This window comes from Oncorhynchus tshawytscha, linkage group LG09 (genome assembly GCF_018296145.1).
Source record: "Oncorhynchus tshawytscha isolate Ot180627B linkage group LG09, Otsh_v2.0, whole genome shotgun sequence".
Classification (NCBI taxonomy): domain Eukaryota; kingdom Metazoa; phylum Chordata; class Actinopteri; order Salmoniformes; family Salmonidae; genus Oncorhynchus; species Oncorhynchus tshawytscha.
This window is the reverse complement of record NC_056437.1, coordinates 28762721-28788122: the sequence shown is the minus strand read 5'-3', so window position 1 is coordinate 28788122 and position 25402 is coordinate 28762721. Positions and strand designations below refer to the sequence as shown.

The following is a 25402-nucleotide window of genomic DNA, read 5'->3' as shown; positions in this document are numbered from 1 at the left end:
GGGAGTCATTATTGGGAGTCATTATACTCTAGAAAACTGCTTGCCACTGCATTTTCTGATTCGATCCTTCCTTTTATCAGTGATTAGTCAGCAACTTGTAAAAGTAGAGGGATCACTACATTATTTTCATAAACATAATACAGAATACAATTACAGCTTTCAGACACCCCCCATTATGTGCTATTAGACTGTCAGGTCTTGTTCATTTGTGGCAAACTAAAAATTAAGCAATAAGATAATCTATTCTAAATGATTAAAACCTGAGAATAGCCATTTATGGAATGGTATTGATATTGAGATGTAGAGAGAGAGAAAGAGAGAGAGAGAGAGAGAGAGAGAGAGGCATTCTTACAACAGCGAGGAGAAATTAGATGATGAAGCAAAAAACTAAAACCACCTGAGCCGGTCTACAGTTACAGGAGAAGAGAAGACACACAGCTAAAGATCAGAGAGAGCTATCCCCCCCCTCTCTTTTATACACATCTGTACTCTGTCTTTTTTTCTATCAGTCCTTTGCCTGCCCTCTCTCTCTCTCCCATTATGTTCCTGTACTTTGGGATTGCAGTGTGGGGAGTCAGTACAAGTCTGGACCTCACAGCTCATGTCAGGAATCAGGAGTGGACCTACAGGTCTCTACTCTTCTACTTCAGCTGCTCGGCTCAATTGGACCTTTATTATTGTAATTATTAGCTAACCGGATGGGTACCTGACTGACCTTACTTTGAAAATAGTGACTGGACATTCAAAAGTAGGCAGCTGCAGGTAATGGCCAGTAAAGCATATTTCTGCTTCTGTTGCAATTTAGTTGTATTGTGATCTATTATTCATTAGGGAATGTTATTTCCTGCGTCATGAACTATTTATGGAAAGTCTTTAGGAGGGGGTGTGGAGAACTTTTCATTAGCCATCTACACATTTCTATTTCGGATCAAATATATTAGACACACGAGGTACTGTATGTATATGTTTTTTTGCCTTTCATCTGTCAGTTAAGTACTTTCTGCTTTTGGTCTAAAACTTCTGCTAAGTGTATGTTCTGAAAATCTGTTGAAATAGGGAAGTTTTCAAGAAGTACTGGGACACTTATCAGTGTGTTGGGACTGGGACAAGTAGATGCGGTCTAAGATGCAGAGAGAGGTGTACTTTAACATTAACTTCATCCCAGTTAAAAGCAAGATCAATGCAATAGGAAGTGGAGGGAATTAAAGTAAGTGTGTGTGTGTGTGTGTGCTCTGCTGTCCGGTCTCCTCCCCAGAGAATAACTGCAGCAGTGCTGGGAACGCTTCCAGACCTGAGGAAAAAAAAAAAACTATTTTACTGCAGAAAGAGAAGGGTGCTGCAGATCTCAGCATGGGTCTACAGTCATCAGATATGCACGCATGCACACACTCACATGCACCACATTTATCCCTCATACCGTATACATTCAACATACTTATATTCACAACCATGCAGCCTCAAGAGGCACCCTCAGTCTAAAACACACACATCCTTGGATGAGTAGGTGTCCTCTGCCGTTACTGCAGCACGGCGTCTGCTCCAGAGGGAGGAGATGAGCACACACCGATTTACTGCAGCCAAAGAGCACGCACAAACACGTATACACTCACATACACACACACCCTCACGTATACACACACACTATTATAAGCACATTCTAGATGCCTACTTACAAATACGAAGTATATCACTTTGGGCTTAGGACATGCAACTGCAAACCAGGCATTCCATCTTGAGGACACACACACACATGCACAGCTGCACACGCATAGACTTTAGCTTAAGTACCGACCACGTTAGCATTACTAGCTAAGTACCTGCAATGTTAACATTAAAGTAAGGGTAAGCCATTAACAGACTGTGACAAGTATGATTCAAGACGCTCACAAGATGAATGCATGACCTAAAGTGTTGCAACAGATCACCGATTCCCTCCTTCCTCCCACTTTTCCTCTCTCTGTCTCTCGCTCCCTCTTCCTCTCTTTGCCCTTTACTCAAGGTCAAGGTCACTGACTAGAATAAATATTCAAAGAATTGTGTCTCATTTGCTTCGACTTTATAAATGATTCAGTTCTCAACAAAAAAACACAAGAACCTACACTTAGTGTAACTCACAATAATCAGGAAAAGCGAATTTCACAGTATATCAAGCACATTTAAAAAGTATATTCAGTGTAGACTGATTAAAATATTGTGTCTTGATGTAATGTATTTATAATGATGTATAAATGTATTTCTGACTGTGTACTGTATGTATAAGGTAAATCAAAGTTTATGGCAGAGTTCACCAACAGGCAGCCCGTGAGATTATTTCGGCACGCGGTTGGTTTTATTTGCTTGTGGCATGTATTCATGGATGCCAAAGGAAGCCAGGTTTCCCTCAAAAAAATGTACCAAGAAGAAAATAACAAAAAACATATCAAATCATTTGTCACAATCAGCCTCATTTGTCAGAGGCTGATTGTTTCTGACTGGAGAAAGCATCCAGGTGAGCGAAACAGTGCCCCTCTGTCTCTGTATGTTAAGACCATCTATCTGATAATGTCTGGTCATAAAGAGCATGACATTTAAAAAAAAAAAACTTTATTTAACTAGGCAAGTCAGTTAAGAACAATTTTTATTTTCAATGACAGCCTAGGAACAGTGGGTTATCTGCCTTGTTCAGGGGCAAAACAACAGACTTTTACCTTGTCAGCTCAGGGATTCAATCTTATAAGGGAGTGTCCTTAAAGTTACCTCATCAGCTTAATCGTTATTTATTTATAGGGCACTGTTCATAATGTAACCTCATTAGCATAGCAGGTATTTATTTGGTAGCATTTATATACTGTAAAAACACCAGGAAATCAGCTCCAAGTGATTATAATTTTGGAACTCTGTTCTCAAGTATTCCCACGCATGCTAGAGATGCAAGTGATCGTATGCAAATGTAAGCAAGGTTTGAAATTTTTATATTTTAGACAAATATATTTGTTTTGGGTTCTTGCGGTCAATTTGCAGTCTATTTGTAATTCTGATGTAATTATGTTCCGGCCCCCCGACCATCAACCCAAGAAAAAAAATCGGCCCGCGGCTGAATCTAGTTGATGATCCCTGGTTTATGGTGTTGAGTGAATAGTCTTCTATTCCACCCCCAGTGTCTGAAGTGTCTACTGAATCGGAGTGAGTATCAATTGGCAGCAGCTTTTATTTCAGCTCAACAAAGCCCTGCAGTCACAGAGCCAGTAGCAGGTCCTCACGTCACTGGGCTAGTCAAAGACACACTAAACCAGCTTTTCTCCATATTCTTCGCTATTACACAACACCTGCTTGCTGACACACCCAAGCCTGGCCTGAACCCAGTTTGTTGATGCGGTTGTCTCTACAACATGAAAGCTACACACATGAAAGATGTGTACAGTAAAAAGTACAAATTATACTTCTGGTGGTGTTTAAAATGGCACGCAACATGACACAAGGGGGCGCCCTCTTTCAGAAAACTGATCATTATCGACAGTGTACGGGTCTCCATCACTACATTAACACACCCACTGCCTTGAATGTTTATATGCCTTAAAATCCTGCACCATACTACAGGAAGTGACATTGCTCAATCCGTCTCCAAGGTTAACAGTAGTGTAGCGTGTCATTGTTGCCATTCATTCTTGTGTTTTCTGGTTTAGGAAGTTAGATCTGAGTGAATGAGTGACACACAGTCAGGCAGGATTCTGTGGGTGGACGGTGACAAGGTGTGGGGGAATGATAGGCAGCCAATGTTCTGAAGTGATAGGATAAACCATGGCTCATACTCCCTTTGTATCACTGTCATCTCTCCCTTTAATGCCCCAATCTCTATACTGTATCTATCTTGTTAAAACAAATGTAGGTTATGAAAGTTCAATGAAGAAGGCTGGTCTGAATGGCTTGTCACTATTAAAAATAATAATTCACATTGCTTCCTATCTCATCAGCATAGCAGGTATTTATAAGGGAGTCTCCTTAAAGTTACCTCATCAGCTTAGCTGGTATTTATAGGGTAGTTTTCATAATGTAACCTAATAATGTAACATTAGCATAGCAGGTTCCGTAGCATTGGTAGCGTTTATAGTATTACCCCTTAGGCATTGAAGGTATCTATCGTAATGTTTATAATGTTACCCTAATCAGCATAGCAGGTATTTATTGATAGTGTCATGTTCTCATTCACATATCATCACACCTTTATTTTTAGCAAATGTGCTGACTGTCACACACCTATTAACTTCAGCCTATAAGCATGGCACGCTAAGGCAACTTCACCACTCTTGCTGATTAACCTATGGGCTCACTCATGCAATAAACACTTTCCTTTCTTTCAACCAATGGGCATAAATCTAGGGGGGTATATGTCAACTCAAACCTTGAGTCTCCCACTTGTTTTGTAGCAACAATCTTCCAACGACCTTCCACCTCCACCAACCGTAAACAGATTCCCGTTCTCCCAGTGGGGGAGGCAACCAGTCATCAACATCTGGCTCTGAGGTGCACTTCTCAGAGACGAGGCCTACCCCAAACTATTTCTTAAAATTCCATATGGTATTCTGTCTCTGTTGTCATTCAGTTAAGCCTGTGCTTAATTGTACTTCATAGTCTTACAGGCAAGTCTGATTTACAATGTATATATACACTGAACAAAAATATAAAGCACATGTGAAGTGTTGGTCCTATTTTTCATGAGCTGAAATAAAATACCACACTTTTCCATACACACAAAAGGCTTATTTCTCCCAAATTGTGTGCACAAATTTGTTCACATTCCTGTTTGTGAGCATTTCTCCATTGCCAAGATAATCTATCCACCTGACAGGTGTTGCATATCAAGAAGCTGATTAAACAGCATGATTATTACACAGGTGCACCTTGTGCTGGGGACAATAAGGGGCCACTCTAAAATTGTGAAGTTTTGTCACACAACACAATGCTACAGATATCTCATGTTTTGAGGGAGTGTGCAATTGGCATGCTGACTGCAGGAATGTCCACCAGAGCTGTTGCCAGAGAATTTAATGTTAATTTCCTTACTATAAGCCGCCGCCAACGTAATTTTAGAGAATTTGGCAGTATGTCCAACTGGCCTCACAAACGGGGATGGTGTGTATGGAGTCGTGTGGGCGAGCGGTTTTCTGAACAGAGTGCCCCATGGTGGCGGTGGGGTTGTGGTATGGGCAGGCATAAGCTACGGACAACGAACCAATTGCATTTTATCGATCGCAATTAGAATTCACAAAAATACCATGATGAGATCCTGAGGCCCAATGTGAGGCCCATTTTTTGTGACCAACAAATGCATATCTGTATTCCCAATCATGTGAAATCCATAGATTAGGGCCAAATTAATTGATTTCAATTGACCAATTTCCTCATATGAACTGTAACTCCGTAAAATCTATGAAATATGTTGCGTTTATATTTGGTGCAAATAATCAAATTAAAAACATCCATTATTGAAAATGAGTAAATAAAATAAATCTCTACCTTATAAAAACATGCGATAAAATGTGTTTACAAGTACATGTATGATATACGTCTATAGGCCTGATCACCAATGATGATTAGACAGCCTATAAGGAGGAATGTCAGTGACCTAGCAGTGTGGTGCCAGGACAACAACCTTTCCCTCAACATCAGCAAGACAAAGGAGCTGATCGTGGACTAGAGGAACCGAAGCACGGGCACGCCCCTATCCACATCGATGGGGCTGTAGTGGAGCGGGTCAAGAGCATCAAGTTTCTCGATGTCCACATCACTAAGAATTAACAGGGTCCACACACACCAACGCAGTCGTTACTTTACCTCTATCCATATGTACATACAGCATCTACCTCGAACCCCTGAACATCGACTCTGTACTAGTACCCCGTCTATATAGCCAAGTTATCATCACTAATTGTGAATTTATCCTTCGTGTTATCTTTCTATTATTTTTCTCTATGCATTGTTGGGAAGGACCTATAAGTAAGCATTTCACTGTTAGTCTACACCTGTTGTTTACTAAACATGTGAAAAATAACATTTGATTTGATCAGGAGAACGCAGTTTCCAGTCAACACCATAGGGTGTTATGGGGCTGGCTGGAGGCAGGATTTGATCAGATAGGACAGGCATCAGATAACTGTAGAGCCAAAAGGCAGGAGACCTGAACCAGCACCTCGTCTCCGGCTAGAATGGACTGATGACATCTTCATGTTTCTCCTAAACTGAAAGCCATACTGAAAGCCATGTAGGAATGAGTGTCCGGATCCACCGGGTAGGACCATATGACCATCTCTCAAACACTGTTAGGAGTGTTTGTTCTCTCTCTCGCAGCACAGTGGGATACAACATGGCCATCACAGTCACAATCCATGTCTATGTGCATCAGATGAGGAAGATTCAAACATAATATAGCCTTGACCTCCAGTGTCATTAAGAATCACATAGCTCTTCCAGTCTCATCAGTAGGTGAAGACGCATAATCAATTTCACAACCAAAATCAATAGCTACGTCATTATGATGAAAATAAAAGGATTGAGTACTATACACTCATTGATCCTGCCAATATTGATATTTGGTCTAATTGTGGCCAATAAAAGCTTTACTGCTAACATTCCACCCTCTTTGCGCAAGGCTTTTCCAGCCCTATCTGTTCCTGGCTTAGTCATCCTCCACACACACACACACACACACACACACACACACACACACACACACACACACACAGTGTATGGATTTGGACAGCAGCGAGGGCCCTGCATTGATGTACCAGATTTCCATAGGCAGAGTAAGAAAGAGGGGGAAACCTTTGAGACCACAACACCCATGATCCTCAGCATGGACCCAGAAAGAGACAGATGGAACGGCTTCCTTCAATGGACACGTTGGGCACATCAGATCACAAAAACTACATAACACATGGAAAACAGGCTTCTTGGAATTGTGGGGTTCTTCTTCTGCATTCAAAGGTGATTGACAGTTCAGTTTTATGTCCAGCAGTAATAGGCAGTCATTTATGCTGTCATTGTTGCAGGAAGCAGGAGTGTGTTAGTCACTGAAAGCTCCTGGCCCAGGAAAGCTTCCACCAGCCCTATTTACCTTGAGCTTAGCCTTTAGCCACCCCTAGATACAGGGCTTCCACCAGCACTAGCCCTTACTGTAGCCTACCCCAGATAGAACAGCTTTTAAAAAATTAAAAAGGGTTTCACTGACTAAATTCACAACGGGACCTTAATCATAACCATAGAACACACTCACAAATCTGCTGCCAAATACATTTACATTATTCCCAAATGAATGTATGGGCCATTAGCTCAGTTATAATGTTGATTATTCAAGTGTTAAAATAATTCTGTAAATGAATTTAGAACAAATGGCTACCAAACCAAATGTAATGAAACAGATGCCACCACACCAAGAGACTGCTGCTGGTGTCATTTCAGCCATATCTAATAAGAGTAGTCATCATACTACATAGTTAAAATACAATCACATAGTAGGATTTGGCGGTACGCCGTATATACCGTATCCCGGGGTATTTCAAAACAACATCAGTATGATTTTACAATACTGTCAATAATGTTTTTTGTTTTTATAAATTTGAATATTAGTACTTTTTAAATAAATACCTGCATTCAACTTGTGCACTAGGTAATAGATAAAGCAGAATGTGTTAACCATTATGAAGCTTACCAGTACTAGTTCCCAAAACAGCTGTTTGAGCAAGTCAAGTGTGTTTGTTTACAAAGATAGACGATGAGCAAAATGGGAGCTTCATGAGGTGAGTCACCCCTACAGCACAACTTAAGTGAAGTGATCAAGTTACAGCTGTTTGCCAGCTATGCATCTTATAACTACTAAGTTAACTATCTAAGATGTACCAAATAAATTATTTCCAGCTGGGTCCTGCTACTTTACTAATGCCAGCTAAGTGGCTACCCTTAGCTTGCAAGATCAAGCTTCTTAGTAACAGCAGCAGACACGACCCCGTCCTGAAATAAGATCCCTGCTGTCTAATATATATTTTGTGCATGCTGCATTTCGAGATACTTGCATAACTTTAGGAGCTGGGTTGTTAATAGTAAAATGTTTGCAAGCGTTCGTTAGCATTTACCTAGCATCCGCTATGGGGATTCCTTAGTACTTTTTGCATTTTGTTAGCATTCTGATAAGTGATGTTTTTTGGGGGGGGTTTTACATTTGAAAAAAAAAATACTGTATATCCTGGGATGGCACAGTCAACCCAATCACATAATTGTCTGTAAAAAAAACATTAAGTTCATAAAACAGTACCTGACATTAAAACGAGTGGAATGTACAGAGATCCCTAATACTCATATTGAGGGAGGGATGAGTGGAGGGTAGAAGAAAGGAGGACACCGACCAAAAAAATGCATCAGTCCCTCCACAATAGTGGTCCTGGACTGGCCTGCCCCTCCAGTCAGAGACCAGTCCGTCCTGACAGAACGCCTCCGCACACCAGTCAGCAGAGGTAGAGAGGGAGACACGCCCCTGACCCCTGACCCATCACCACACTGTAGGGTCTTTACGCTCCTTCTCACTGGCCTTCAGCTTTTTCTCCTGTAGGATGTTGGCCTGCAACTCTCTCTCCTGTAGGATGTTGGCCTGCAACTCTCTCTCCTGCAGCTCTCTGGTTTCCTGCAGTTTCCTCCCCTGCAGCTCCATGTCTGTGTTGGCATGGCGGTTGCAGTACTTGAACACCATGAAGAGACCCAGCAGCACCAGGACTATGGCGATGGTTCCCCCGATGGCTGCAGCCAGGATGGCTATATCAGAGATGGAGACTGGAAGGAGCAGCACAGCCAGCACACACACACACACACACACAGACACACACACACAACAATACATTAGTCCATGCTAAGGTTTCTATGCAACACACCAGTGTGAGTGAGTGACTGACCTTTGTGGACAACCCTGAGGGTGACCTCTCCATTGATGCCGTGGACGTCGGGCAGGTTGCGGACATGGCAGGTATAGGTGCCGTTGAAGGTGAAGGGGACTTCATGCAGACTGATGGAGGCGTCCTGTCTCAGGATGTCCCCTGACCACACTGCATGGCCCTTAAACCGCCCCTCTGTAGGGGGGTATGCCGTCTCCTGGTAGTAAAACACCTGACACACACACACAATTATGCACTGCTCTAAAATGTTGATGTTTTAGGTAATACTCTGCTAAAAAAAAGCCTCCATGTCTATCCAGTAGTCAAGCTGGTTTACGAGGCTAATCCAGTCTCTCTCCTAATTCAGACACCTTCCTTGTTTGACAACTGTTAGTTCTGCTTCCAGTGTGGAAAGGACACCTACCGACTCCTCAGCACCCTGGTTCAGGGGACGGAAGTTCCAGGAGACAGCCACAGAGTAGTGGGACACTGGGTGTTTGGACTTAAAGGTGCACTTCAATCTCACTTCTGTCCCGTTCAATGCCTCCACCTCCTTGGATGTGAAAATCTCCATCCCAAAGACTCGCAGCACACCTGACACACAGAGTGGACGCAATGAGACACGTAAGCACAGCTTACTGTGTTAACACTACATTATATACACAATAACCCTGAGAGTAGCATGAGCAAGCACCTTTTCAAAGTCCTCACAGAACTTTTAGAGCACACTATTAAACACAGAAAAATTGATTTCGCAGACTCATGTGTACACATGATGACCATGAGAAGGTTGATAGTGGTTTCCACAACAACCATGTCTGTTCACACATCTTCATTCTAAACTTGGTCCGCTCCCTTCAGTAAACACAGCCTCGACTTCCAAAAAGTGAAGTTGTTCATTGACTACACTTTTCAAATCCCTGGAGCTGTAGCGTAGCTCAGTAATATGTGTACCCTCCCTCAAACGCTTCAACCTGTACTCAGTCAAACCCTTCAAGCGTGTTATCTCGCCTACAGTACTTTGGTTCACACTGGACTGCACAATCACCATAATGAGCTGAGCTAGAGTTATAAATCACACCCGAGTCAAACACAAACTGAATGAACATATAAACTATTAAAAAAAATATCAAATTAAAAAGCAGGTGGTTTGGCCCTCCATTGATTCACTCAGCATGAGGTCTTCACAGACCCGAAATTCGGAGATTCGGCCCGGGTTGGGTCCGGGTCCTAAATTCAGACTTCTGTCTCTGATCTGGGTCGGGTCAAATATAATTTCCATGGGTCTTAATTTGCAATTAAAATTGCCTACTGGACCCGATTGGACTCATCCTCAGTTAATGGAATGTGTGTGAGGTGATGAGAACTGCGCAAGCTTGTTATCCGTGTCATTTGCAACTCAATAAAACGTATAGCTTATGTCCAGCTGAAACTGGTTCCCGGCTGCTCACCTCACATGTGCCTGCTGCCGAGGAGGGAGAGAGAGCGAGTGAAAGGAGCCTTGGCTACTGTTGATTGAGAATATGGCAGCATTTTTCATTGAATTAAAACAAAAGTAAGAGGAGAAAGAGTATAGTGAAAAGAAAACCCAGAGACAAGTTTTATTTGTATTGGTGTTTTAAAAATGTTATACTTAATTTGATATTTTATAAACAATACAAAACATACAGTCGTGGCCAAAAGTTTTGAGAATGACACAAATATTAATTTTCACAAGGCTTGCTGCTTCAGTGTCTTTAGATATTTTTGTCAGATGTTACTATGGAATACTGAAGTATATTTACAAGCATTTCATAAGAGTCAAAGGTTTTACTAACAATTACATGAAGTTGATGCAAAGAGTCAATATTTGCAGTGTTGACACTTCTTTTTCAAGACCTCTGCAATACGCCCTGGCATGCTGTCAACTAACTTCTGGGCCACATCCTGACTAATGGCAGCCCATTCTTGCATAATCAATGCTTGGAGTTTGTCCGAATTTGTGGGGTTTTGTTTGTCCACCCGCCTCTTGAGGATTGACTACAAGTTCTCAATGGGATTAAGGTCTGGGGACTTTCCTGGCCATGGACCCAAAATATTAATGTTTTGTTCCCAGAGCCACTTAGTTATCACTTTTGCCTTATGGCAAGGTGCTCCATCATGCTGGAAAAGGCATTGTTCGTCACCAAACTGTTACTGTATGGTTGAGAGAAGTGACTCTCGGAGGACGTGTTGGTACCATTCTTTATTCATGGCTGTGTTCTTAGTCAAAATTGTGAGTGAGCCCACTCCCTTGGCTGAGAAGCAACCCCAGACATGAATGGTCTCAGGATGCTTTACTGTTGGCATGACACAGGACTGATGGTAGCGCTCACCTTGTCTTCTCCGGACAAGCTTTTTTCCGGATGCCCCAAACAATCAGAAAGGGGATTCATCAGAGAAAATTACTTTACCCCAGTCCTCAGCAGTCCAATCCCTGCACCTTTTGCAGAATATCAGTCTGTCCCTGATGTTTTTTCTGGAGAGAAGTGGCTTCTTTGCTGCCCTTCTTGACACCAGGCCATCCTCCAAAAGTCTTCGCCTCACTGTGCGTGCAGATGCACTCACACCTGCCTGCTGCCATTCCTGAGCAATCTCTGTACTGGTGGTGCCCCGATCCCGCAGCTGAATCAACTTTAGGAGACGGTCCTGGCGCTTGCTGGACTTTCTTGGGCGCCCTGAAGCCTTCTTCACAACAATTGCACCACTCTCCATGAAGTTCTTAATGATCCAATAAATGGTTGATTTAGGTGCAATCTTACTGGCAGCAATATCCTTGCCTGTGAAGCCCTTTTTGTGCAAAGCAATGATGACGGCACCTGTTTCCTTGCAGGTAACCATGGATGACAGAGGAAGAACAATGATTCCAAGCACCACCCTAATTTTGAAGCTTCCAGTCTGTTATTCAAACTCAATCACCATGACAGAGTGATCTCTAGCCTTGTCCTCGTCAACACTCACACCTGTGTTAACGAGAGAATCACTGACATGATGGAATCACTGACAGCTGGTCCTTTTGCGGCAGGGCTGAAATGCAGTGGAAATGTTTTTTGGGGGATTCAGTTCACTTGCATGGCAAAGAGGGACTTTGTAATTAATTGCAATTCATCTGATCACTCTTCATAACATGCTGGAGTATATGCAAATTGCCATCATACATACTGAGGCAGCAGACTTTGTGAAAATTAATATTTGTGTCATTCTCAAAACTTTTGGCCATGACTGTACACATGACATCATACAAATATCAACTACATCACACCTGCCCAGACCCACTAGCACCCCCCATCTCCAGCTTCCGCATCGCTGTACGCCACATGGCCTCAAACTGTACCATTTTGTTGTTTCTCTCCGTAGCCCACACACTTTCAATTTTTAGATAAAGCATTTGACTTTTCCATTGTGTGAATGGAGGATTGGTTGATTTCCAGTTAAGTATATATGTTGTTTTTAAGATGATTGACGAGATAAGTATTGTCCAACCCATCGGGTATCTCACTTCACCCTCATATGCCAGGTCTTGAAATGCATACAGGCGGATCAAAAGGCAATTGACATTGTAAAAATGTAATGAAAACATTTCCTTCTGACAGCCAACTTTATAACTCCACTCATAACTTTTGGACTTTATAACACTCCCTGAAGTCATGGATTATTGAGTCCTTATTAGTTTTACAGTTTTGATATTGTAGTGGATTAAGATGAGAAGACCGTTGGCATGGCCAAATGGACTGCGAGCACTATTAAGGTTAGAAGCAATTTCACTTACTTTCGTATTCATTATAATGATTATTATTAGAGGTCGGCATGGCCGATTAATTAGGCCCATTTCAAGTTTTCATAACAAATCGGTAATCTGCATTTTTAGACGCTGATTAAGGCCGATTACATTGCACTCTACAAGGAGACTGCATGGCAGGCTGACCACCTGTTACGTGAGTGCAGCAAGTAGCCAAGGTATGTTGCTAGCTAGCATTAAACTTGTCTTATAAAAAAACTATCTTAACATAATCACTAGTTAACTACACATGGTTGATGATATTACTAGTTTAACTAGCTTGTCCTGCGTTGCAAATAATCAATGTGGTGCCTGTTAATTTATCATTGAATCACAGCCTACTTCGCCAAACGGGTGATGGTGTACCTAACCATGAACATCAATGCCTTTCTTAAAATCAATACACAAGTATATATTTTTAAACCTGCATATTTAGTTAAAATAAATTCATGTTAGCAGGCAATATTAACTAGAGAAATTGTGTCACTTCTCTTGCGTTCTGTGAAGCAGAGTCAGGGTATATGCCGCAGTTTGGGCAGCCTGGCTCATTGCGAACTGTGTGAAAACCATTTCTTCCAAAACCGTAATTCATTTGCCAGACTTTTACAGAATTATGACATAACATTGAAGGTTGTGCAATGTAACACCAATATTTAGAGACTTGTGGATGCCACCCGTTCGATAAAATATGGAACGGTTCCGTATTTCACTGAAAGAATAAACATTTTGTTTTCAAAATGATAGTTTCCAGATTTGACCATATTAATGACACAAGGCGAGTATTTCTGTGTGTTTATTAGATTATAATTAAGTCTATGATTTGATAGAGCAGTCTGACTGAGCGGTGGTAGGCAGCCACAGGCTCGTAATCATTCATTCAAACAGCACTTTCCTGCATTTGCCAGCAGCTCTTCACAATGCTTGAAGCACAGTGCTATTTATGACTTCAAGCCTATCAACTCCCGAGATTAGGCTGGCAATACTATAGTGCCTATAAGAACATCCAATAGTCAAAGGTATATGAAATACAAATGGTATAGAGAGAAATAGTCCTATACATTTCTATAATAACTACAACCTAAAACTTCTAAACTGGGAATATTGAAGACTCGTGTTAAAAGGAATCACCAGCTTTCATATGTTCCCATGTTCTGAGCAAGGAACCTAAAGGTTAGCTTTTTTTACATGGCACATATTGCACTTTTACTTTGTTTTGAGCCATTTTCTTTGGCCAAATTAGGTTCCAACTGTAATGTTGTGCTTGGCGCAATATAGGACTACTAGCACTCAAACCATAAAAATGTAAAACCAAAGAGGGAGTGAGTGCAAAAAACGTACACGCCCACATCATAGCTAAGAGTGGGCGACAGCTCATTGCTCACTCTGACACACTGAGTTCTGCCTTCAAGGTATGATTTCATCCATCTCAAGGCATCAGGGGAAAAGTTGAACTTGGACAATTTTGTGATGAGAATCTAATGGTTAACAGTATCAAAAGCCTTCCTTAGGTCCAGAAACACAGCCCCAACAACGCCCCCTTTGTCCATCTTGGACGTCACATTTTCCAGAAGAAAGCAGTTGGCCGTTTCTGTGGAGTGTTTCGCTCTGAAGCCAAACTGCATGGAGTGTAATGTGAAGGGGCTGTTGTTGAGGTGGGCAATCAGTTGTTCTGCTACACACTTTTCAACAACCTTTGACACCACAGGTAGTATACTAATGGGCCTGTAGTTACTCACGTTAGCAGGGTCGCCTGATTTAAAGACGGTCGTTATTATGGCCGACTTCCATACACTTGGAAACACCCCGAGACCAATAGATGTGTTGGTGACCTTAGTAATGGGGCCAATGAGTGACTCTTTGTAGTTTTTAAGAAAAGGTAGAGTCCAGCCCAAACACATCTTTGGCTTTAGAGTTCTTTAGTGAGCTAAGTACCTTGTTCACCTTTGATGAAGACAGGTTGCGCAGCTTGAGCATCATTTACGAGCACCGAGCCCAAGAAACCAGTGGAGGGGTTCTGTGTCAGTACCCTGACAGAGTCAATTAAGTAGGAATTGAAGGCTATTGATATTTCGACTGCATCCTGTGTTAGATTGTTATTCACCATGATTGCTAGTCTTTTTGCAGTGTTACTATGGTCTTTCCCTGTTAACATTTTTAGATTCTCCCAGATCAGTTTAGAATTTCCCTTTGCTTCACCAAGTATGTTAATAAAAAACGTTTGCCTTGGCCTGTCTGATTTCTTTCATCACCTTATTTCTCAACATGGTAAACCTATGTCTGTCGTGCTCTAATTTGGATCTTAGGGCTATTTTTAGAGCATAATCTCATTCTTTCATCAGTTTCCAGATTTCTCCATTTAGCCAAGGAAGAGTGCTCTTTCAGCCAGGTTTGGATTTGATTTTCTTTAGGAAACCATTTATTGTAGTCTGGATTGTGGATAGAAAAACCTGACTATCAGCTTCCATGTCTGTATAGGACAAGAGATCATTCCAGTTAATTCCCTTAATTGCGTTTTCAAAATAGCTTTATTCACTCTTAGGTATTCTTAGTTGATCCGGCTTTCTAACAGTAGAGAGGTTAAACCTGCTCTTAGACAGCTTTCTGGCTATAAGTATCAGATTATGATCAGATAGCCCAGTAACCATATTGAATGATTTAGTCACTCTCTCTGGTTTATTACTGAACACCAAATCAATCTGTGTTTTAGAGCAACAAGTCACCCTGGTTGGTCCATTAACCAGCTGTGTAAGGCCAAAGGTATTAGTGATCCGTTTGAGGGTTTTCCTACAAAACTTGTCTTCATAATTAATGTTAAAATCTCCCATTAAGATTACCTCTTTCACAAAGTCACATTCCCTAAGCATGTTATTAAACTGATCAAAAAACACACTTTTGGTGGAAGGCATATACATTTCAATAAGGGTAAAATAAATTTGGGGAGACAGTGTAACGTTCAGGCCAATACATTCTTGTTCATTATCACATGACCACTCAATTTGTTTACATCGGATATGTTCTTTAATGTAAATCATCACACCCCCTCCTCTTCCTTCAATCCTGTCTCTCCTGAAAACATTGTAGCCAGGCACAATCACAGCAGCATATGGAGAGTTTTTATGGAGCCATGTCTCTGAGAGGCAGAGGAAGTCAAGGTTGGAGTCTGTGAGTAGATGTTGAATTTGATCACTTTCTGGAATGACACTACGAATGTACAAGTGCCCCCGTAGTAGTCCCTTGGGCTTAGCTCGTGGTTTTCTGACGGCTGGGTTTAGGCCGTTTTGATTAGGGGCAGTTCGGTAGCGCAATTAACAATTTCTCCCGCCTGCACTGGACGCGGAGAACTAATTAAAACAGTCTTCTTGGGTATGACACTACAAGCTTGGCACACCTGTATTTGGGGAGTTTCTCCCATTCTTCTCTCCAGATCCTCTCAAGCTCTGTCAGGTTGGATGGAGAGCGTCGATGCACAACTATTCTCAGGTCTCTCAAGGACATTCAGAGACTTGTCCCGAAGCCACTCCTGCGTTGTCTTGGCTGTGTGCTTTGGGTCATTGTCCTATTGAAAGGTGAACCTTCACTCCAGTCTAAGGTCCTAAGCGCTCTGGAGCAGGTTTTCATCAAGGATCTCACTGTACTTTGCTAGATTCTCCCAGTCCCTGCCACTTAAAAACCTCCCTACAGCACGATGCTGCCACCCCATGCTTCACCGTAGGGATGGTGCCAGGTTTCCTCCAGATGTGACGCTTGGCATTCAGGTCAAAGAGTTCAATCTTGGTTTCATCAGACCAGAGAATCTTGTTTCTCATGGGCCGAGAGTCTTAAGGTGCCTTTTTGAAAACTCCAAAACGGGCTGTCATGTGGCTTTTACTGAGGAGTGGATTCCATCTGGCCACTCTACCATAAAGGCCTGATCGCCGACAGCTGAACGGTGAAGTTTTTAACATGCTACACATCAAAACACAACCAATATTATTTTTGTAATTGGTTTCAGGCAGATTTTAAGGGCACGTAACTGTGGATCATTTGGCCAATAGGCCTATCGCTCGTTTATTTATGGCACTGACAGCGCCCAGTCAGAGGTGTCTTTCTCTCTCTCTACTCACTCAGTCCCAAACCAGCACTGGTCTGTTTGGGTCTTTTTTTCCCCACGTGCCTTTTCGGAACGGGTCTGACTATCCTCGGGTCCACTTGCAACAGACCTCCGTTTAATTTGTTTTTTATAGAAATAGGGTCAGGTGGGAAACCCACGGACAGGTCCAACTTTTGGACCCTTGAAGACCTCTACTCAGCATTCCATTGTGTTTATATTTGGCAGTCTGTGTGTGTGTGTGTCACTGTCTGGTTAATGATACCGGCAGGTGGCTGGTTAATGATTGTAGGTCTTCAGTCCAGAGGTCCACGTATGAGAGCCTGAACCAGCCAGGAAGTATAAAAGGATTCTGATAAAGATAAAAAAATAAATAAAAAAAAACATCAAGTGTTCTGGCAAACATGAAATCTTCCATCTGTACCCATTGGCACCACTCTGAAGTGTCGATTAGATTTAACTCCTTCAGGAGTTCGGCAGGATAGGGGCTCGAGACAAACAGGGATTAATACCAGCCATGTGCATTCCTTTTTCTTTCATGCTCTGCCTCATTGCCCTGGTAGCCCTGTGTTATGGATTAAAACAGTCAGTCACTCTAAATCCTATCCACCCTGTCATGTCCATGGGCAGACAAGCAAAAGATCAGTAAAAAACACTGTAGAAAGTATCTGAGCTGAGGGAACCATCCTGGCAAATCGCTGTATTGTAACAAACTACATTCACTACCCTAGAGTAGACATGACAGCACTAAAATCAATCAACCCGATGGCTGAGCTTCACTTCCCAGACAGACTTCAGAAAGGCCCCTCTCTGCGCTCCCTGATTGGATGGAATTCATGTGATGACAGATGTGTTGTATTATTCAAACTAGAGCAGCAACACATTAGTACTTTGAGTACAGGGAGGAGAGATAGTCCTCCCATGTCCTTGAAAGTATAACCCACACAAACAAAACAGAGACATTTACAGACCGGATGCTTTCATATAAAACACTGGGTGTGATCCACTAACTCTTGGCTGAGTTGCCTCAAGGCAGAGCTAGTCAGAGTCAGATCCAAAGAATAAATACAATCTACAGCACTAAAGACACTCCCCTGCTTCCTGATATCGGATAGAGCTATAGGGCGTATTATACACATCGGATAGGTACACAGTATAGACTTTCATATTCATACATCAATACCTGGCCTTCCATATCCATCTAACAATTATCCAGGAGGACAATAACTTATGATCACTATGAGCTTTGGCCTGATCAATCTGAGAAACATGTCAGAAATGTCAACATATACTGCATGTCCAAGCTATTCTATAATGATAAAGTATAAATCAAGAGTAGACTACTTATTATCAAGATTGTGGAAATTAGATTGGGGTTCTGGTCACCTGACCGGTAGCCATCTGAGCCTGACAGTGGCGGGACCAAGTCACTATTATTCGAGTCACAAGCAAGTCTCAAGTCACAAGGTCAGAGTTCTCAAGTTGAGTCCCAAGTAGAACGGGTCAAGACTTGAGTCAAGTCCAAGTCGTGCATTCTATGAGCAAGTCAAATCGAGACTCAAGTCAAGTAAAAATAAAATCGATACATGCAACGACTTGTTCAACTACAAATCTTTATGTATTAAGACAGCACTTCTCCTCATTTTGTCTACACCACATATTTCGATTAGCATAAATAATTGTAAAACTTGTAGCAGTCGTAGGGGCATAAAATCAGCAGAAGGCAAGGCAGGTTGACGTGCTCAGAGAGTAGATTTATTTTTAGGTCTTGGTGATCCAATGGTGAAAGCGCCATTTCATACAAAAAGGCAATTTCCACATCCATTGTTACATTGGTACATTAATCTTAATCAAACGTAATGATTATTAATGATGTTTCAACACAATGCATACATGGAACAATACATTCTCCTATTCCATGTTCTGACTCCAAAGCGAAGGGTGCAGGCCATGTAGCCTATTTCTATGCGCACATAGGCGTGCGTGCTCCTATTACGCACAACGAGGATAACAGAGGCACGGAACTCCGACAAAACCCAGGGAATATGAACAAAAGGAAACCATATATTGAATGAAATAAACAGAACTTCTACCCCATGAATCTTGTGAACGGTCATGTGCACAATAAACATTGCGTCCACTCAGAGGGAACGAAATGGTTGGCTAAATGAACCTGTATTGTAGGCCTATCAAACATGAAATGTCTACATGTTGTAATAAACGGTACCAGGATGGAATGAAACGTTAGCAATTATTTTAGTATTAGATATAGATTTACCACACAGGGCCAATGAATTTAAACATGTGAAAGCAAGAGCAAACATTTCAACAAGAGAAAAAAAAACTCCATTGGCTGGTGTGTGGAGAGCGGCGCCTATGCTGAGTCTTTTCCACAGTAATAACTCATTTTAAACAAATTCCAAATGAAAGCTTCATAAGTAAATCATCAATTTCAAGCAATTGTTACATACCAAAATACCAGTAGGCCTATGCTAGTATTTGTTGCCCCACTGCTGATGAGCTTGCAAAGTAAACAGTTAATATTCTTGATCACCAACATTGTTTTGAGCTGCATATTTATTTATTATGGCAATACTCTCTACCTATAATTTGACATTCTTCCTCTATGGATTATTGGCAATCACACAGGTATTTGCTCTTTATTAAAAAACAACAGGACCAAATTACTTTCTTATTTTTCTCCATTCACCCAGTGGGTCAGACGATGGGCACCAATCACACCACGAATTCTCTTCAGGTATTCAACCTGAATATCCGTCGTTACCCCTGTGAAGACTCCTTTAAACGGGTGCTCTCCTCCGAAGTTCAAAACACAAAACTTTTGTTCGGATTCTTTTGAGGCCCACTGCAATCTTCCTCTGTTCTTCAGAAATACAATTAATCAAAATAAGCCCACTCCTGGCCACTGACAGACTCCACTTTTTCCAGCGCATACGTCACCATTTGTTACCCCAAACGGGTTTCACATGCATCCTTACTAGATGTCGACCGACTAGGATTTTTCAGCGCCGATACCGATTATTGGAGGACCAAAAAAGCCGATAGCCGATATATTTGTAATAATGTCAATTACAACAATACTGAATTAACACTTATTTTAACTTAATATAAAACATCAATAAAATCAATTTAGCCTCAAATAAATAATGAAACATGTTCAATTTGGTTTAAATAATGCAAAAACAAAGTGTTGGAGAAGAAAGTAATATGTGCCATGTAAAAATATGCGCCATGTAAAATATGTGCCATGTACAAAAGCTAACGTTTAAGTTCCTTGCTCAGAACATGAGAACATATGAAAGTCGGTGGTTCCTTTTATCATGAGACTTCAATATTCCAAGGTAAGAGGTTTTAGGTTGTAGTTAATATAGTATTTATAGGACTATTTCTCTCTATACCATTTGTATTTCATATACCTTTGACTATTGGATGTTCTTATAGGCACTATAGTATTGCCAGTGTAACAGTATAGCTTCCGTTCCCCTCCTCGCCCCTACCTGGGCTCGAACCAGGAACACATCGACAACAGCCACACTCGAAGCATCGTTACCCATCGCTCCACAAAAGCCGCAGCCCTTGCAACGCAAGGGGAATAACTACTCCAAATCTAAAAGCGAGTGACGTTTGAAACAGTATTAGCACACACCCAGCTAACTAGCTAGCCATTTCACATTGGTTACACCAGCCATTAGGCTGATAGGCTTGAAGTCATAAACAGCGCTGTGCTTGCAAAGAACTGCTGGCAAAACGCACGAAAGTGCTGTTTGAATGAATGATTACGGGCCTGCTGTTGCACAGTCAGACTGCTCTATCAAATCAGACTTAATTATAACATAATAACACACAGAAATACGAGCCTTTAGTCATTAATAGGATCGAATCCGGAAACTATAATTTCGAAAACAAAACGTTTATTATTTCAGTGAAATACGGAACCGTTCGGTATTTTATCTAACGGGTGGCATCCCTAAGTCTAAATATTCTTGTTACATTGCACAACCTTCAATGTATGTCATAATGAAGTAAAATTCTGGCAAATTAGTTTGCAATGAGCCAGGCAGCCCAAACTGTCGCATATACCATGCCTCTGCGTGCAATGAACGCAAGAGAAATGACAATTTCACCTGGTTAATATTGTCTGCTAAACTGGATTAGTAGTTATAACTAGTGATTATGATTGATTGTTTTTTATAAGATAAGTTTAATGCTAGCTAGCAATTTAACTTGGCTTCTACTGCATTTGCGTAACAGGCAGGCTACTCGTGGAGTGCAATGGTTAGAGCGTTGGACTAGTTAACTGTGCGGTTGCAAGATTGTAACCCCTGAGCTGACAAGGTGAAAATCTGTCGTTCTGCCCCTGAACAAGGCAGTTAACCCACAGTTCCTAGGTAGTCATTGAAAATAAGAATGTGTTCTTAACTGACTTGCCTAGTTAAATAAAAGGTATAAAAATAAAAACATTTTTTGTAATTTTTTAAAAATAAATCGGAAATCGGCGCCCCAAAATACCAATTTCCGATTGTTATGAAAACTTGAAATCGGCCGATTAATCAGCCATTCCGATTAATCGGTCGACCTCTAATCCTTACTCAAACGCATCCCGACAAGAAGCGATTTATTCATTCATACATGTATCCTCCACTCCAATTTTAGACCATTTCCTTTTTGTTCCAGCTTTCGCTACTACTATTGTCCTGTCAGAACACTCGACTTCACCAACTGTGCTCAACACGCTGCTTGATTCAAACTCAGCATCCACTTCCGCCATCTTTTCCAAATTTCAACCGGAATCTCCAACATCCCTCATAATTTGACGTTCGAACTGCACCCAATCCTATAGCTGTACAGCAAATCAGCAATCCGTTCGCTCACCACCCGACCTTTGTTGATTGACAGTTTGCTGGTCAAATCAGAGTGCGGAGTGTGCGTTTCACTAGCCAATCTGTTGCAGGTTTTTTTTCTCCAAGTGCGATGCTGAGGCTACTGTCTCTGGCTGCGTGTAGAGTGAAAGGTGCTGCATGGTCAATCCGACATTTGCAGTGGCCTTACAGAATTTACTGTGATAGAGCCTATGCAGAAGTCAGGGCATTCATACATCTTGCTCTTCACGGAGTAGAGCTGTTGTGAAGGAAGTTGTCAACGAAGTGAGTTTGTGTTTATACAGGACCTACCGCCCCCACCTATCGTCAATGCAGAGCTATACGGTGTTATACATTTTGAGAGACGGGCAATGCGGTAAGGACCTTGATTTGGACTCTGCATGCCTCCGAAGGCTTCACAATTGTGTCACATATGGAGCCTCCAACCACATTTTCGGATCAAGTATAAGGTACTAGGTAACTATCCCCCTGTAATTCAGATTAAGACCACAAGATGTCCCCAAATTATTTTCCCAACACTTTCCCTGGCTGCCACCCCAGCTAGCACAGTGGATCTGGGCCGATTCCGGCTGAGAGTCAGACTCGGCCGACGTCATGTGGCCCGAGTCTGGGCCGCCTTAAGCAGTATTACTTGTAGCTAGGATGCGGGGATTGAGCTCAGGCCGATTCCGATGTGTGTTATCTGACCCAAATGTATTACTTGGGTCTCGGGCTGATTGGGGCTACTCTCTGGCAGATGATTACACGGACTGCTTTATAACATTTCATTATTCATTTATTTTTCCATATTTTCTCATTGTTTCTGTGATTTATTTTACACAGCATTTTATGTCATATAGCCAACTATGTTTTTAAGAGAGAGCTTTTCAATTGGCATCTCTCCCCTGTTTTCAGTCACTGGATTAGGTGTGAGCAGTGCAGGAGGTAGGCTAATGAGTTGTGCTCCAATTTTACTGGGAGCTATATTTGTGACCTATGTACAAATTAGAATCGTGCAATAAATCAACATTTTATTTGTCTCGTGCCAAATACAACAGGTGTAGTAGACCTTACTGTGAAATTCTTACTTACAAGCCATTAACCAACAACGCAGTTAAGAAAATATTTACTAAATAAACTAAAGTTTAAAAAAATTAAAAGCAACAAAAAAAGAACAATTGCGAGGCTATATACAGGGGGTACCGGTACTGAATCACTATAAGGGTGTACAGATTAGTCAAGGTACGTAGGTATGGGTAAAGTGACTGTGCATAGATAATAATCAGTGGGTTGCAGCAGTGTAATAGTCCCAGTGGCCATTTTATTAATTGTTCAGCAGTCTTATGGCTTGGGGGTAGAAGCTATTTGGACCTAGACTTGGCACTCCGATACCGCTTACCGTGCGGTAGCAGAGAGAACAGTTAATAACTTCAGTGACTGGAGTCTTTGACAATTTTTTGGGCCTTCCTCCGACACCACCTAGTTAGTATATAGGTCCTGGATTGCAGGAAGCTTGGACCAGTGATGTACTACGCACTACCCTCTGTAGCACCTCACAGTAGGGTGCCGAGCAGTTGCCATACCATGCGGTGATGCAACCGGTTAGGATGATCTCGATGGTGCAGCTGTAGAACTTGTTGAGTATCTGCGGACCCATGCCAAATCTTTTCAAGTCTCCTGAGGTGGAAAAGGCATTGTTGTGCCCTCTTCACAACTTTGTTGGTGTGTTTGGACCATGATAGTTTGTTGGGGATGTGGATACCAAGGAACCTGAAACCCTCGACCCGCTCCACTACAGCCCCGTCGATGTGAATGGGGGCATGTTGGGCACACCCTCAGCAAAGCATTAGACAGTTGCCACATCAATGTTACACAGAATTAATGAGTTAAGTTATTAAAATGTTATATTCCATTCCAATATTATATTCCAATTCATCTTTTTAAAAATGAATTATAAACAACTATTGAAAACCTTTTGCTCCTGCATGTCATTTTAAAGACTACTGTGATATAAAATCTTGTATTATTCAAATAATATTTAGTGCAATTATACACAATGGATATTATGGAAAAGGAACAACGAAAAGATCAAAGAAAATGTATGTACAGGTGACTTAAAGAAGGACTTTACATCAAATCTCCTCAGAGTTTGGATATTAATAGCGACATGTGCAACACCATTTCCCCCAATATTTTATTTAAATAATTAAAATAAGACCACTAGACTTAGCTTTTAAATATTACTTACTAAAGAATTTCTAAATAAAACGGATTAAATGTATTTTAACACATTTGCGTGAAACCCTATGCCTTAATCTTCTACCAGGCACCCCATGGGAGGAGGGCCAGTTACCCTGGTACGTAAAAAGAAAACACCCCTTTTCTAAAAGCAATATTTTATGAAATGGCAAAAAAAGTGTAAACTGTAGCCATTTGTTTCCCTTTATAGTTTATTCGCCTTAACATGACCTTCGTCCTATATATACTTTTTCTAAACGTTGCTTTGTGTCAGAAATTAGACATTGTTCTTAGGGGAGGTAGTTACTTCCTAGTACCCTGAATTGGCTTTAATCCACAAGACTCTGTGCCACAAAATGAGTGACAAAACATTACAAAACCTGGCAAGATCATTTCAAGTCTCAAGTAATTTTATTTTCTATTAAGTGGAGTCTCAAGTCATCAAATGTGTGACTCGAGTCCACAACTGGACAGTGGTGTCAATGTGATTCGTGAGCAAGATGACTGCTGGAACCTCTGATCAATGTTTAGACTGAATAATAATAGGTCTAAGTGTTCATGTAAAGCAATAAATTATCAACAATATTCGTTTGATTTACTTGATCATACAGAATAGCGACTAATTGCCATAGGACTGAACACAGAAATTAATGAAGTAACTTCGAACTCACCTGGCACTGCGAATAAACCCATAAGCGCGAGGAACTGTTGCCATGTCCGATACATTGGGTGTCAGTTTGTCCAGGCCTCAAATACACCGACAAACTTTCAAAGAGTTACTAGAAACCTCCAAAAGTGAACGTTTTAAGGATAATTCAGGCGAATACCTCGACAGGTTTTTGATAAAGAATCCTAGCTCTAGGACTCGGAAGTTTGAAACTCAAAGGCTGTGTGTGCGTGCACTCCGGCTGTAGGCGGAGTCAGCATTACACCTTTTGCCTTTGGCGGACTGGTGGGAGGCGAACGCTGTTGTAAAACATGTTTGAGTAAAACCTGTTTTTATCCCCCCAAAACTGTGCAAAGTATTAATACTGCTAGCCTACCTTTACTTGTATCCTAGACTTGATGCAATTAGGATATGTCCAAACTGTCCACTGCTGCTCAAACGTCTTTTTTTTCTTTAAAAAATAGGCTACTGAGGCAAAATCATCTAGAACATTTTCCGTTTTCTACCCCCGTCATTTGCGCAGAGGCAACGCATTAAGCATAGCGTACCTATGCTGCCCTTCAAAGTGAAACAGAAAAATAGCTTCAAAGTTGTTTTGCTAGCCAGACAAATATATTGTAGGTAGATCATTGATAATGCACTGATGTATCATCTTATTATGTAGTCAATTGTATTCATATCAATCATAACCACTGATTTCACCTATGACCCATAAAATGCAGATACTGCAATCTGCCTTTGAATGACCTTAAACAACTGCACTGAACAAAAATATAAACTCAACATGTAAAGTGTTGGTTGAAAAAAAGCACAAAATGCTTATTTCTTAAAATTGTTGTG

The 25402-nt window shown here is 41.4% G+C and overlaps 1 protein-coding gene across 1 annotated transcript; it reads right to left on the bottom strand.

Annotated features, from left to right (window-relative positions):
- Positions 1-6840: 6840 nt before the first annotated feature.
- Positions 6841-24814, bottom strand: LOC112257724 (myelin protein zero-like protein 2). The gene is made up of 4 exons (XM_024431510.2): positions 24567-24814; positions 9319-9488; positions 8916-9126; positions 6841-8796 (listed from the first exon to the last, which is right to left on the bottom strand). Exons 1-4 carry the CDS (start codon positions 24619-24621, stop codon positions 8519-8521), a joined length of 714 nt encoding a protein of 237 aa, XP_024287278.1. The 5' UTR covers positions 24622-24814; the 3' UTR covers positions 6841-8518.
- Between the last annotated feature and the right edge of the window lie 588 nt (positions 24815-25402).

Excerpts from the sequence above, each read along its gene's own strand:
- LOC112257724 (XM_024431510.2), bottom strand. The coding sequence starts at position 24,621 with ATGTATCGGACATGGCAACAGTTCCTCGCGCTTATGGGTTTATTCGCA. Across the intron at positions 9,127-9,318 it reads ACCAGGGTGCTGAGGAGTCG|GTGTTTTACTACCAGGAGAC; the intron begins GTAGGTGTCCTT and ends TGTGTGTGTCAG. Across the intron at positions 8,797-8,915 it reads CCTCAGGGTTGTCCACAAAG|TCTCCATCTCTGATATAGCC; the intron begins GTCAGTCACTCA and ends TGCTCCTTCCAG.